The sequence below is a fragment of the Pangasianodon hypophthalmus genome, chromosome 7 (genome assembly GCF_027358585.1).
Source record: "Pangasianodon hypophthalmus isolate fPanHyp1 chromosome 7, fPanHyp1.pri, whole genome shotgun sequence".
Classification (NCBI taxonomy): Eukaryota; Metazoa; Chordata; class Actinopteri; order Siluriformes; family Pangasiidae; genus Pangasianodon; species Pangasianodon hypophthalmus.
The window spans coordinates 9,948,096-9,963,333 of NC_069716.1; the positions used below are offsets into that span (position 1 = coordinate 9,948,096).

Below are 15,238 nucleotides of genomic sequence, written 5' to 3' on the forward strand. Positions count from 1 at the left end.
TGAAACTAGCCCATAAAGTTCAGGCATTGGCAACACGAGATGCGCTTTTTCTTATTCTTTTAAATCTTTGCCTGGGCATCAAGATCACTGTGGTATGCACACATTTCTGATTTGCATTTACATTTCTATGTAAATTAAGCATTATTTTATGACGAACAGCTTACTTTATTATGCAGTCTGTCGAATGTATTTTTCAAAGCACAGACATGTTGAATTGAGACCCCTGTATCATTGCAAACAATAGGATACAACCCACTGCATCGTTACATCCCTAGTCTATAAACAAATTTTGGCAATGCTGCTATAAAATTTAGTGACAATAAAGTGTATCTGCATGAAGCATTGCACGGTCAGAGACTTGTGCAGAGTGTTTCAGGAGCATTGTGAGTACAAATTTAGATGCTTGTATGGAGAATAAAACCTAAAATACTAATAAATTCTAATGTCTACCATCCAAACTTATTCCCTTATAATGGACTTAAAAGTTATTAATAGAAAAAAAGACAAAAAAAGGTTCACTTGGTGCTTTCATATAACAAGGCCATTGATAAAAAACAAAAGAAAAAGATTTAAACTGGTTAATTCACTTCAATTGCAAGGATTTCCCTAGCAGAACATACAAGACCTGTTCTCTAAGACACGAGCTCTTAGTCCGGTGCACTACTCACACTTGCCAGGTATTTTTGTTTTCTTTGGTAGTATATATCCTATTTGAGATTATCATGTGATTATGTAGTCCCTCAGTTATGCAGAAAAAACAGCAGGGAAAAAAAGTTGGAGTTGAATTGAATACCATGTCCCTCAGTGATTATTATTATACCGAAAAATCTTGTGTGCATTTATAAGATAACGTATTCTATTCTGTGCAAGTAGTGTCTGATTTAAGTAAAGACTTCTAGCAGCAACCTGTCAGGTGACTACCAGTCTTTAGGGCCTTTCGCACCACTTTAGCTCCAGAACTAAATTTACAGTACTAAAGTACTGGGCGATTTTGTGCGAACTATTTCGCAGTACCGTTTAAAGGGTTGCATTTGCACCGACTGTGGGCACTAGGAAGTGACGTAAGCCTGTCGATAACAACGTCATTTGTGCGCAGCGTTCAACAATGGAAACAAAGAAGAACAACGGAAACAACCGGAGGATGGAGGACGCTGTGATCGGAACTGTGTTTTTGTTGTGTCTCGCGTCCATCTATCGCTGTTCTCCATACTTGCGAAATAAGTCAACACTACAGTATGTTTACACGGCATTTTAAATCACGGCGGGTGAGGGCGTTTTCGTACGCGTTTGGCCAATCAACGTCTACTTACGTCACAGATAGTACCACTTGTGCTGGTTAGACCCTGCTCCGGAGTAGGAGCTAATTTGGTTCTCAAAAAAGTCAGTACGGTATTAAAATCGCACCCAGTTCCGGAGGTGCGAAAACACCAAAAAGCTCCACAATTAGTTCAGGTACTATGAAAAGGTTCCCGCAGTGCGAAAGGCCCTTTTGTAGACCCTGTCCTGGGATCTTGTGTATTTTTTTTTCCCCACATTTTTATTTTCCCTTTTCTAACATTCCTGGCCGAGTCCAGCAAAGAACTATAAGAAAATGTAAAAAGTGTGTAAACTCTCAGGACTTTAGGTATCAATATAGGCAATACTAATATACAGTGGATATGAAAAGTCTACACACCCCTGTTAAAACATAACCGTTATTTTGATGAAACAAATTAAATTAAGAAGAATCATGTCAGACCTTTTCCCACCCTTAGTGTGAAATTACAACATATAAAAGTGAAAAACAATCAGAAACATTTTAGAAGAAATTAATTATCATACAGCCGTCATCAATGAAATTATTATGATTAACTCCAAATAAAGACCAGCTGTTTCTGTAAGATTTTCTTGACATCTTCTTGGTTTCATCTGACACTGCTGAAGCCATGGTCTGCAAAGAGCTGACAAAGTCTGTATAGGGTCTCACTGTCAAGGAGATCAGGAGAAGGATAAAAAAAAAATTTCAAAACATTAGATGTACCATGGAATACTGTGAAGGCCATCATCAACAAGTGGAGAAAATGGAGCACCACAGTGACATTACCAAGAACAAGACGTCCCTCCAAAAGTTACAAAAGGACAAGACAAAAACTTACCAAGGAGGCTGCCAAGAGACCAATGGCAACATTAAAGGAGCTGCAGGAATATCTGACAAGTACTGATTACTCTCTGCATGTGACAAAAATCCCTCGTATTCTTCACATGTCTGGGCTATGGGGCAGGGTGGCTAGACAGACGCCCTTTCTCACAAAAAAACATCCAAACCCAACTAAATCACCCCAAACCATGTGGCAAAATGTGTTAGACCAATTCCAAAAGATATAATAACTCCATAATTCCAAAAGGTATTTTTACCAAAAAAAAAAAAGCACATCAACAAAAAAAGAACACCATATCCACGGTGAAGCATGGTGGTGGCAGCATCATGCTTTAGAGCTGCTTTTCTTCAGCCAGAACTGTGAGTTTTATCAAGGTGGAGGGAATCATGAATAGCTACAAATACCAGACGATTTAATGCAAAACTTTCAGGTGTTTGCTACTAAGCTGAAGACGAAAAGGAATTTCACCTTTCACTATGACAATGACCCAAAGCATACATCCAAATCAACAAAGGAATGGTTTTACCAAAAGAAGATCAATGTTTCTGAATGACCTAGCCAGAGCCAGACCTGAATCCAGCTAAAAATCTGTGGGGTGACCTGAAGCGGGCTGTGCACAGGAGATGCCTTACAATTTGACGGATCTAGAATGTTTCTGCAAGAAAGAGTGGGAAAATATTGCCAAGTCAAGGTGTGCCACACTGATAGACTCTTACCCAAAAAGACTGAGTGATGTAATAAAATCAAAAGGTGCTTCCACAAAGCATTAGTTTAGGGGTGTGCACACTTATGCAACTAGGTTGTTGTAAGTTTTTTTTTTTTCTTTCCCTAAAAAGTTTCTGATTGTTTTTCACTTTATTTGTATATTTTACAATTACACATTAACAGTAGGAAAAGATCTGACATTTATCTTAGTGTCTTTCTTTTACTTCACAAAAACTTGCTATTTATCAAGGGTGTGTACACTTTTTACATCCATTGTAAGATCTGTAATTGTGTTATAAAGTGACAAGGAAGTTAGACAAAATTTGTCCATAACCACCTTCGCAAAAACAACTGGTTCAACTGGTGCTAATTTCACACTTTTTATGATGGCCTATTTGATAACGGAGTACTCAAGTCATCCGTGTCCTCCTACTAAAAAGGAAAAATAAAAAAAGAAGACAAATCAAATCAATACTCTGACTTTACTATGACTGTCACTCGTCACTAAATTTAACTATTAACTGCACAACTGAGACTTGTTAAAAAATAATAATCACATTCAATTTACTGAATTCAGTGCAAGAAAAATACAATACAGGTAAGGCATGACTGCAAATTGGAATTCAAAATGACAATATGTGCACATTTGCCAGTTACATGTGATTATACATATACATTACTTGCAGCGGCATTCACAAGGGAGACAACTAAAAAAGGTTTAATTCAAACTAAAGTGAATTCAATCTCCAAAAATCCTGGGTAAGAAAATTTACTGGTTGGTGTTATAGAGATATATTTAAGTATAAGTGAGCATGTAACTATACCCCTATGCACAAATATACATGTTTACTTATGAGTTGTACATAAGTAAACATAAAAAAATGGAGATAATTTATACCACAAATGATCTACTGAAACCAATGACATGATTTAGACTGGTGTTAAAAAAATGTTAGCATATAAGCTAGGCACACTAGTTAGTACTCACTGAGAGAGTACACTGCAGCCCACACCAACATGGCTACAGGGAATCCTAAGGGTCATAATGATCATTTCTTTTCAATCACAGCATATATTTCAAGCTTTAATTACCCAATTAACTTTGAGGACATTATTCACTTGCAGCATTTTAGCCAGGTAGATACAAAAATATAATGATTTGAGACCCTGGCTGACCCTAGCAATCCTGCTCCAAGAATGGGGATAGTACACTGAGGTTATTTGAACAGCCTTTACAAAAACCTGCAGGGGGAAAAAGTAAAGAGCAATTACCCGACTGAACTGTACCATTCCATTCTCATCTTCTGTTGTGTAAATTAGGTTCTAGTTTACGAGGTTGGGGGGGGAGTGTTATATCAGTGTGTCTTTGTGATGGCGCATTATGTGCTGATTCTTTTCAGAGGGCCGTCTAAAACCCTTCTTGCAGTAGTCACACCTATGTGGGTAGTCCTTAGTGTGGATGGAGATTACGTGGCGTTTGAAACCCGAGGCATCCGCTGTGTTATACTCACAGTACTGGCACTGGTAGACTTTACGGCCACTGTGAGTCTTCACATGTTTCTTAAGTTCGGTCTGCTGCCTGAAGCCACGCTTGCAGCGTTTGCATTTAAAAGGCAGCTCTTTTGTGTGCACGGACAAGATATGCCGACTCAGAGTGAAAGGGTCTGAGATCTTAAAGTCACAGTGCCGGCACTGGTGCACCTTGTTGCCCCTGTGCGTTTCCGCATGCTTTTTGAGCTCTGATGGCCGGTGGAAGCCTTTTTCGCACACGTCGCACTTGTGTGGAAAGTCCTTGGTGTGCACAGAGATGATGTGGCGCTTCAAGTCGCTCGAATTGGTGCTCTTGTGCTCACAGTGTGGGCACTGGTGAGTCTTGTGGCCCTGGAAAACCTCCATGTGCCTCTGCAGGTCCTTGTCATCAGCGAACGCCTGTGGGCAGTGAGCACACTTAAACGGCAGCTCGGCGCCATGCTTGCTCTTTACATGAGTCTTTAAGTTGGATGGATCAGCACAGCGGAAGTCGCAGCGTTGGCAGCCGTAGGGCTTCTCACCCGTGTGTGTCCGCATGTGCTTCTTGAGTTCAGACGGGTGGCGAAAGCCCTTGGCACACTCTGCGCAAACATGCGCAAAGTTTTTGCTGTGCACAGCCAGCAAGTGGCGGTTGAGCAGGCCTTGCTCAGCCGTCTCATACTCGCAGTATTTGCACTTGTGCAGCTTGGGTTCCTTGTCACGTAAGATCAGCTTGTTGGGGCTGAGTGGGCTCGCCTCCCGGTAGTGCCTCGTGTACTCTGTGTACTCTGGGACTTTCTCGTTCTTGACGATGAGCTTGTGGCTCTCTAGGTGGTTGTGAAAGCTGACCTTCTTGTTAGTAGTGAAATCACAGTCTGTACACTGGTACTTCTTCTTAAACATGTGGTCTGGGTGGTTCTTCATGTGCCGCTTCAGGAACCCGCGTGACTTGAACTTTTTGCCGCAGATGTGGCAAGGATAGACCGTCAGTGGCAGGCCGTCAGGGCCAATTATTACAGCTGCAACAGAGAGGATGATTTACTTAAGGGTGCACACTTAAATGCTGTTTCTACAGCTTGTTCACTGATACCAGCTTGTTCTGTCATACCAGTCTGGCACTGCCGTGTCTCTCCCTTCTTCTTCTTCTTGATCCTCTGTTTGAGAGCGCGGCTTGTACTGATGCTGTCACTGATTTGCAGGTATGGAGTGGTTGCACCATGCTTACTCTCTAAATGAGACTCCAGATTGTTACCTACAGTGAAAAATAGGAGTTGCAACATTTGAACTGGCCATGAATTTTCTTAATTATGCACAAAGTTGGGACAAGAAACATTTAAGTGCTACCACTAGAATTACTTCGGTGGGAACGTAAATTAATAACAAAGAGCTATTTGAGAAGAGCAAAGCAAGAATTTCAAAGAAGATACAGCACCCTCCGAGAGGGCCATGATGGATGAGTTGGAAAATAGCATTGCACACCTGTATCCACTATCACACTGATGCCAATACAAAACACACATGTAACACTCAAGCATAAAAGAAATAAAGAAGAAGCAAACTACCAGAAAAAAGTTTATAACTAAAGAAGACAAATACTTTTAAATAAATGCATTGTACCAAGCTACCTTGGGATAACATGTTAAAGAGAGAATATATGAAGGACATGACTAATTAAAAATCAATTGAAAGCCAATTAAAGACATCAAATAGGCAGTTATCAAACTAGCTCAGGTTGACCAAGAGGAGCAAGAAACGTTCTCAAGGGCCAATGGCTGTAAAGCCTGAAAATTCTGAAACTGAAGCCCACCCATTCGCTGTTTACCAAAGGCCAATTCTACTGCACAAAGCTAATTCAGGACAGAATTTGGAACACCTCTGCCCACTATCCCAAACATGCAAATTCTGTGCAAGTTTCTCAGCTCCAGTTCTGGTGATGGTCAGCTAATGGTAAGCAATGGTTCAGGAAAACCTGAAACTGCAGCACAGTGTCTCTAGGACTGGAACGGAGAACAGGAACACTTACCAATCTCTGAATTCACAACTGTATATGATAATCATGTTAGGAAACAAGCAGCAATCTCATTACTCAGTACTGAATAAAATATGGTGCTATTGTCTGAATCGTTGGAAAGGAACATGCCAATCATGGAAGAAGAATTGTTTCTTCAGTGGTACGAAGTGACAACCATGGACAAACAAAGGAGTTCATCTGTGGTCTCTGTTCAGCAGTACACTATATACACCTGTCCTACTCTCTCCCTGTGAGTCTGGTACTATGCTGGTATATATGCTGGCAAGTAAAGGCCAATTCACAGCAGACATGGTTCTGAAGTATTTCTGACACACATCAGAAGCAGGTGTTATTAAAATTCCCATTTTAACAAGCATTTCAACCCATACCAGCTATGTTAGTGGCATGGACGTTTGTACTGTAGTGATACTCATTATTAACCTGAAAATGACGAACAAACTTTTTATTCTCTGCCCCATTGTCTCATGCAATGTTTATATTGAGTTTGGCTGCCCCATCCCACAAGTTCCACTGACTCATAGTCATAGTCATAGATTTGGGCATTAGTTTTGCTGATAAAGCATGCTGCCGTGCTAGTAGAGCACGCAGAACACGTGCGTGTGGACTGAATGGAATGAATGGAACTGAGTGATGTGCCGCTCTAAGTTTCAGTGTGAATTTGGAGCAAGTTAGTGGTGTTCCATCAGTGTTGCTGAGCCTTTCATCTCTTCATCTATTTGCTAACTGTGCTCTGCAGGTTTGATATAAATCTCCACCAAATCTTTTCTGACAGGCCTAGCTCTTAATGGCAGTGTGTCATACCATCAATCCAACTGACTGTTCTTTTTATTTTTAGGCTTTGCGGTGGCTAACTGACCAACTTAGGTGTGACCACTCTTTTCACTTAATGGTTATTAATTATGTAACTATAACATTCCATTTGTTCATCACCAGAAAGATAGAGTCTAGAAGATGATTCAAATGGAAGTACATGAGAAAAAACCTGACGATTAAAAAGATAGTATGTAGTAAAGACAGTTGGAGTATGTTATACTCACTGGTTATAATAATTAGTAAATAACACAAAGAAGAAAGTAAATCCCTTGCACAGATGCCCCACTAGTGGGGCATGCTAAAGGCCTAAAAGCCATCATATGGGCGAAATACAAGGAAACAGCCAAAAATTGTGAATCAAAATTATACTTTATAATACACACTAACATTAACGTTGACTTTGAATCCACTGAGGTACTTCAGTCTTATTATGAAAAACCAGTAGATCAACCCAACTGGTATGAAGAACTCTCTAAAAATACCTCAACAACTTAATGAGCAAAGAGAAACTTGGGCCCCCCAGTTCAGCAACTGAATGGACTGGAAATTAAGCTCTGAAGGGAACTCTCCCTCTGTAGCAGATTCCTCTCCCAGTCTTGGAGACTTGCAAACATACCAAAGGGAAAGCTGCATTACGACCAACAGCAAGTGGACACCGAAAGAAAAGAGAGTCTTTGGTCAAGTTGCATTTATGAGAGACACAGGGAGGACTAGAGGAAACTGGAAAGTATTGGTAACCATTGGAATTACTCCAGTAGTAAAGAATTTGGTTAATGAGCAAAGCAAGAATTTTGGAGTATACAGACAAGACCCTTTCAGATGACAGTGATGGATGAGCCGAATGTCTACCCAATTAAGGTGCAAGTATATATATGCATTCAGCTCATTTCATACATTAACAAGTATTAAAATATTATTTTTGCTATAGTATGCATTTTAGTTTCAATTCTTCCCCTTTTCTGCAACTTTATCACTGGTAAATTGCACTGCTGTCATTAATAGGGTGGCACGAGTGGCAGGCCTAGTGATGAGACAATCCCTGACATTCTTATGTTTTTTTATTGTCACCATGCTTCACGATTTCTTTTTGTAACTCAAACCACTAATGAAATTGGCTTTACCCCCAAACTCCTGCCCTGCTTGAGCACAAACGGTTCAGCGCATTTTCCCTTTTCATAACGTAACGAGGATAACTCCTCTAGCCACGCTGATTTAAACTGCCTCGCTGGCAGTGACTGAACACTGACCGAGGCCAGCTAGGATGACTGTACCTTAGAACTTTCACTGACCCAGTAACAGGGATTGAGAAACATCTGATATGTTTTGTTTGGCCACTTAGTCTCCTTGTCAGATGTCAATGTTCTCTGACAAATGTTAGCTAGCGCTGGCTAGCTAGTTAACCTATATAACAGTTGTTAGTTAGCATGGCACTGGGCGACTTTCAAAAGCTGCTGAGTTTAAAAATTACAAAAGGAAATAGTTAATATTGTTAATAAAGTTAACACTGTTCCGATTATACTATCCAATTTTAAACGTTATGTTTAAAATCTCTTTTCCGTTCTTTTCCAATTCACTTCACCCACTGCTTCTCTGCATGTGCATTCGAGTACGCTTCAAACACTGTGGACAGAGCAGAACAGGAGTACACACGATAGTATAGCAGCAGGAGATGAGAGTTCAGCACTGAATTAAAGCTTAACCCTGTTCATGTCTTTTTGATTTTTTTTTTGTGGGGTGGGGGGAGGGGGATTGCAAAATAAAAAGGTTAGGTGTACTGGCGACTATTTCAGGCACCGTCTGGAGTCCTGAGTGATCGTATTTTCTTTATTCCAACCTGCATTATTGTAAATTGATGGGTGGGGGACAGTTACATAAAAGCAAATGTAAGGGGTTTAATATTCAAAAAAAGAAATGACAAACCATAGGCAGCTGCCCATGCGACAGGAACAAAGGTCTTATTAGATGGCGAATCCTCCAGTTGTGCTTCTTGTATGGCAGGAGCCTCATCTTCCCCAACAATCACCTCCATGTACACTTGGTCAGTCATCTCAGATACATCTATTCACAGAACACATGGAATGATTAGAGTTATACACCTCTGACCTTGCAGAATATACTACAGTATTGATGAAACATCATATTAGTATCATATTAGTTTTTCTGTCACTTTTTCAAAATACTATGCAATATATAATGACCTTAGGTGTCCATTCCAAAATTACTGGCACCCCTCATGAATATCCTCAAAATATCACCAGTTGCATTAACATGTAGCTTGATCTTACATTTCTTCCCTGTGATTCAATCTGACATCTAGTCAAATCTCAGACGGCTTCCTAGTCACTTATTTTGTGCCCTACAAGGCGTATAACATAATGGAGCTACACACCTGACCGAGTGTAAAAATACATTTGAAATCCAGCTCCAGAAAATGCATTTTCTGTTTCTGTGTGTTTTTAAGTAAGGCTAGTAAAGTTTGCTCTGTATTTTACTTAAGCAATACTGCACTAGCAAGTGTGCTGTTGTACTGAATTGTACTGATTTTTGAATTTTGTACTGAACAAAACACAGATGTAATTCGGCTGCAGGGATTATAAGTCCATAGCCACTTTATTAAGAACACCAAACTAATAAGGGGTAGCAACCCCTGTCTTGGCTCTCAGAACAGCCTCAATTCTTCATGGTATTGATTCCACAAGGTGTCAGAAATATTCCTTTGAGATTCTGGTCCATGTTGACATGATTGCATCACATAATTGCTACAGATTTCATCTGCACATTCATCCTGTGAATCTCCTCTTCTACCATATCCCAGTGGTGTTCTTTGTATTTAGATCTGGCAAGTGGAGACCACTGATGTACACTAAATTCACTGTCTTGTTGAGTGATTTTATCATACTCTAATTAGCCATTAAAAGATGAGTAAATTGTGGCCATAAAGGGATGCACATGGTCAGCAATAATACTCAGATGGGCTATGGCATTCAAACAATGCTTGATTGGTATTAAAGGGCCCAATGCGTACCAAGAAAACATTCCCACACCATAACACCATCACCAGCAGCCTGAATTGTTGACACAAGGCAAGTTGAGTCAATGGATTCATGCTACAGACACCAGATTGTCACCCTACCATCTGCATGTCGCAGCAGACATCAAGATTCATCAGACCAGGCGACATTTTTCCAATCTTCAACTGTCCAGTTTCAGTGAGTCTATGCCCACTGTAGCCTCAGATTCCCGTTCTTGGCTTAAAAGGAGTGGAACCCAATGTGATATGCTGCTGCTGCAGCTTATCTGCAAGAAGTTTTGTGTGTTCTGAAATGCTTTTTTGTTCACCACAGTTGTAAAGAATGGTTATTTGAGTTACCTTAGCCTTTCTCTGGGGTCAAACCAGTCTGGACAGTCTGCATGTTTTCTTTTTCTGCACAATGCCATGTAAATTCTATAGACTCTGTAGAATGTGTTATAACTCCCAGGAGATCAGTAGTTTCTGAAATACTCAACCAGCATGTCTGGCACAACACGCAAACAAAAACCATGCTATGGTCAGTCACTAAGATCATATTTTTCCCCAGTTCCGATGTTTCATATGAACACTAGAGGAAGCTGTTGACCAGTATCTGCATGAATGTATGCACTGTGCTGCTGCCACATGATTGGCTGATTGGATAATCCCATGAATGTGCAGGTGTACATATGTTCCTAATAAAGCGGCCAGTGAAATTAACTATGAATTTGCCCAATGCTTTTCAGCAATGCGTTTACAACAACTCTACATAGGAAATGCAGATTTTAATGGTTTAACATTACCATGTTTTAAAAACAAGGTTTACTCACTCATATCTTCCTGTCCTTGGCTCGTATCCTTCACTGCCATGTAGACCATTTTCTCCCTGGGCATTCGACCTATGCTTGCTGTTGCTGGCTCTAACACTGCATGCCCGTTGGGGAAATCACTCTCTGCAACAACCTCCGTTCCACCTACACCATGACCAGAAAAATTTTTTGCAAAATTTCCCAAAATCTCACAGGTGTTTCTTGTTTTCTTTTAAAGATTTATAATCTTAAGATAGTTTAAAAAAAAAAATAAAAATAAAAAATTTTTTTTAAAAAAGCAAGAAAGAGAGGGGGGGAGAGGGGGAGGGAGAGAGAGAGCGAGAGAGAATAACTATTCATTAAACAAAACAAATAATTTCTGAGTACAGATCATGTTATGCTGTCAATGCTACTTCAGATTTGTCACACACTTTCACCTATTTCCACATCTTCATCCCCTTCGGCCTTAAAGATGTACACTTTGATAACCTCAGAGCCAAACTCATCCTCCTTGGATTCATCATCCTGGCCCACCCCTGTGCTGATTTTTAATGGTGTGTCACCAATATCCAACTTCTCCCCCACATCATCCACTGCAATGTGAAGAAAAAAGACAAAAAAAAAAAAAAAACACTGAACATCTGCAACTGTAATCAAGTGTTAGATCTAAACAAAAAGGAAAAAAAAAAAAAAGTGACAGTATCTGCTTACACCTTTGTATTTTTATCCGAATGCCATAAAACACTACAAGCATAACACTTCACCTATTAAATCACTATTGACTAACATGAGATCATGAGGTAGTCTTCCGAGGTGCTCTTGCCATCGTCGTCGTCATCAGTCTTAAGGGTCGCACAGGGTGGCGTGGTCTCGTGTGCCTGAACTATGGCCTCCGTGTCCGCGACCATCACCTCCTCTGACACCAGCTCAGGGTCCAGTGGACTGTCCTCATGTGTGGACATTAGATCGGTCACAAACACCTGTTCAGGCACTGTTTCTTCGATAAGTTCGGCAGCCAGGACATGGTGGTCGGCGTCCAGAGCCTCCTCGATGGCCACCTCTGCTCCCAGGATGGACTCAGACATGATGACATCCTCTCGGCCAATACCAGGCCCTTCCACCACTTCAGCCTCCAGGCCATGCTCCAGCAGGATGCCCTCATCAGTATTCACATCTGATATCAGCACAGCTTCGGGTACCGATACCACAATGTGTTCACCGTCTATGTGGGCCATGCCCCCCATGCCTGAGAATGTAGAGTCCAAACATAATGGCACATATACATTATACACAGTAGTCAGGTTGAATCCCAAATGACATAAGGAAGAGCAGAAAATTATATATATATATATATATATATATGTGTGTGTGTGTGTGTGTGTGTATATTACATATACATATATATATATATAGCTTTTTAAGGCCATGTCAGCAACAAGGCTATTTCATGGCAAGCACACACACATGCACACATTATATATATATATATATATATATATATATATATATATATATATATATATATATATATATATATATATATATATATATATATATATGTGTGTGTGTGTGTGTGTGTGTGTGTGTATGTACATAAAATCCTGTATATTCTATACATATTCTGGATGGATCGACAGGTGAATAGATAGACAGACTGATAGGTCCCATAGTAAAGACAGTATTTTATAGAGATTACAGACAGCTTACCAAAGTCCTGCATTATCATTGTGTGGGGCATTTTCAAATCCTGGGAGTGAAGCTCTAAGACCCCTCCTCCTTGATCCATTTTCTTGGATTTTTTTTTTTTTTTTTTTTTTTTACAATGCTAAAATTAACCAAAGTGGAAATAAACATAAAAGAGAAAAACAGAGGAAATGTGATAGTCACGACGGGCTGGAACTGAGACAGGTATCTTAGATGCAAATGTTATTATCCCTCATAAAAAGAAATTTAGACATACCTTCACATTTGCTGACTGTATATTTAATACACATAAACGTGCCAACTATTAAGCAACACTGTGTGTGTGTGTGTGTGTGTGTGAGAGAGAGAGAGAGTGTGTGTCAGTCATCTGGGAGGAAAAGACCTGGAAATAAATAACGGGTCGTTAATAAGGCACCAATGACAGCAACATGAATTCTAAATACTCACAAAATTGTTGTGCACACTCAATTAATGTTGCACTGCAACACCCTGCCACTTTACAAAGTTCAGACTTTAGAGCGTGGAAAAGCTGGTAACCCTTCATTGGTTTGTCTAAAATCAACTGAGGTTTTCGTGTATAATGTCGCAGAAGATCATATGAAAGACTCATTTTGCAGGGCACTTTCCGCGACACAGATATCCCCAAAGTTGTTTGAACGTTGTGGAGGGAATTTCCAAAATTACGTAATGGCACCGCCTATAATAAACACAGGAAGTCTTTCCCAGCGCCCCCAAACAAGCGCGAGAGCGTCAACATACCGTTCAAACAGCACAATATCTGCAACGTCCATGGCTGACTTGTTCTATTTATTGGCATTGTATATCTAGCAGATTTAATGTTTATTTTTATTCCCCCCCCCCCATCACCCACCCCCCTCCCCACGCGCGTTCCCTCCTCTGCCCGTGTCTACCCATAGCCCTTTGCAGCAGCTGAAATCATGGCCATTGCGCGCTATCTTGCTATTACGTGCGCTGCTTCGCCCGTTACGTCAAAGCTTGAAATCTTAACATATTGTTGTTGTTTTTTTCCGCGACTATATTACTAGCCAGCAGAAAATCCAACGCCAATATAGGACTTCGATTTTAACGTATTGAAAGCGACTACACCCGGCTAACTACCGGTTTATGTTAGCAGTTTCTCTGCATAGCGCTAGTTGTAGATCTGCCGCAGGCGCGTCCGCCATCTTGTATTCCGCCATTTTAGTTCGTGCTAGTTAGCATTACCCAGCAAGACGGGGGGAAAAAAACAAGACACTTGCACAGACGCGTTATAGCACGCATTTAGTTTATAAAACCGGCACTCTGTGTACTCGTCCCGGAGTCCCGGAAGTTGTATATGCGACGAATATCTTACTCATTCCAATCCTCGACCCGTTAGCGCAGGTAGCTAGCTGGCTAAGCTAGGCCCTTCCCCGAGCTTTTGTTTGTTATGCTGCCCGACGAGGCCCAAACAGGCCGCGGCTCAAAATTTGATAACATCCGGTGTTAATAGAGACGCTTTTACCTGGTCCGTTGATTCGTCTTTGGTGCGCCAACGCCCTTCTTATTGTACCGAATACATCATAATCCGGTTTTGGTTTTATTTTCCAGCCGTAGCGCATCTGCGGCCTGTACATCCAGAATCCCCGAGCAAGCTTTCGCAGGCCCGGGCCAATCAGGCTGCGCGCCGCCAACAGGGGCGGGAGGGGGCAGACAATGCGCGCGAGGCCTCGCTCACCCGCGAGCCCGGGCCATTTACGTCACCCCATAGAGAAACATAGCCGAAGCTATTATGTTATTAACTCGATTAAAGCTTCTGTTAGATACAAAACAGCACAGTAGCGCAGTAAACAATGAACTATAATAACTAATACTACACTCATATGCCTTGCCTTACTGTTGGTCTTGTTTTTACAACGGAAGTGTGCGATTTGTAATGAGGCCTTTGAGGCAGTTCTCTAGGGGTCCTTTTACATGAATTTGGAAATGCTTAAGTGAATTATTTATTAATAACAGCCAGTAGATGCCTGATTAAATAAAAACACATGTCAAGATGCTTAAAAGATACCCACTGTTCTTACAGATTGCTGTGTAAAATGTATATTGGCCTGTGGGGCCTACATGTGAGCTACTGATAAATTCATCAGGTCTGAGTGATTAACCCATTCCCCTTACCTAAACTGAGAATGAGCCCTTTGCAGACAATAAACCACTTTTACAGTCCAACATGATGGCCAACACTAGAAAATATTGTAAAATACTAACAATTAATGCCACACACTGTATTACAACATGCAGTTTCATTCCACTACAGACCTAAGATTCTCTTATTGCATACATATCTAGTTGTAAATACAGAATAGATGTGGTATAGTACAGTAACAGAGAGAGTGTTGTTGGGAACAGGATCAAGAAGCACACACAGGAGAGGAGATAACCTCACTATCACAGTATTTAATCTAATGTATGCAAAACACCCAACCGTCCATCTGCAACCTACCTTCTACCAGTAACGCAATTTTGTGGGAAAAACTACTAC

General features: G+C 40.7%; 1 protein-coding gene across 6 annotated transcripts; it reads right to left on the bottom strand.

Annotated features, from left to right (window-relative positions):
* Positions 1-3,379: 3,379 nt before the first annotated feature.
* Positions 3,380-14,838, bottom strand: znf711 (zinc finger protein 711). Of its 6 annotated transcripts, none has more exons than XM_053235655.1 (9): positions 14,075-14,835; positions 12,977-13,102; positions 12,724-12,841; positions 11,804-12,262; positions 11,448-11,609; positions 11,038-11,181; positions 9,118-9,255; positions 5,461-5,604; positions 3,380-5,371 (listed from the first exon to the last, which is right to left on the bottom strand). In XM_053235655.1, the coding sequence occupies exons 3-9, from the start codon at positions 12,800-12,802 to the stop codon at positions 4,194-4,196; spliced, it is 2,304 nt and encodes a 767-aa protein (XP_053091630.1). In that variant the 5' UTR covers positions 12,803-12,841; positions 12,977-13,102; positions 14,075-14,835; the 3' UTR covers positions 3,380-4,193. The 6 variants fall into 6 exon arrangements, with proteins under 6 accessions (XP_053091630.1, XP_053091631.1, XP_053091632.1 ...); XM_053235656.1 differs by lacking the exon at positions 14,075-14,835 and adding an exon at positions 13,480-13,504; XM_053235657.1 differs by having other exon boundaries at positions 11,454-11,609; positions 12,724-13,102; positions 14,075-14,832.
* Between the last annotated feature and the right edge of the window lie 400 nt (positions 14,839-15,238).

What these genes read in the sequence shown, in the direction of transcription:
- znf711 (XM_034305798.2), bottom strand. Translation starts at nt 14,336, where the DNA reads ATGTACAGGCCGCAGATGCGCTACGGCTGGAAAATAAAACCAAAACCG. An exon ending in CCAAGGACAGGAAGATATGA is followed by an intron (nt 9,256 to 11,037) that starts GTGAGTAAACCT and finishes TTCTGTGAATAG; the next exon opens with ATGTATCTGAGATGACTGAC. An exon ending in GACACGGCAGTGCCAGACTG is followed by an intron (nt 5,372 to 5,460) that starts GTATGACAGAAC and finishes TCTCTGTTGCAG; the next exon opens with CTGTAATAATTGGCCCTGAC.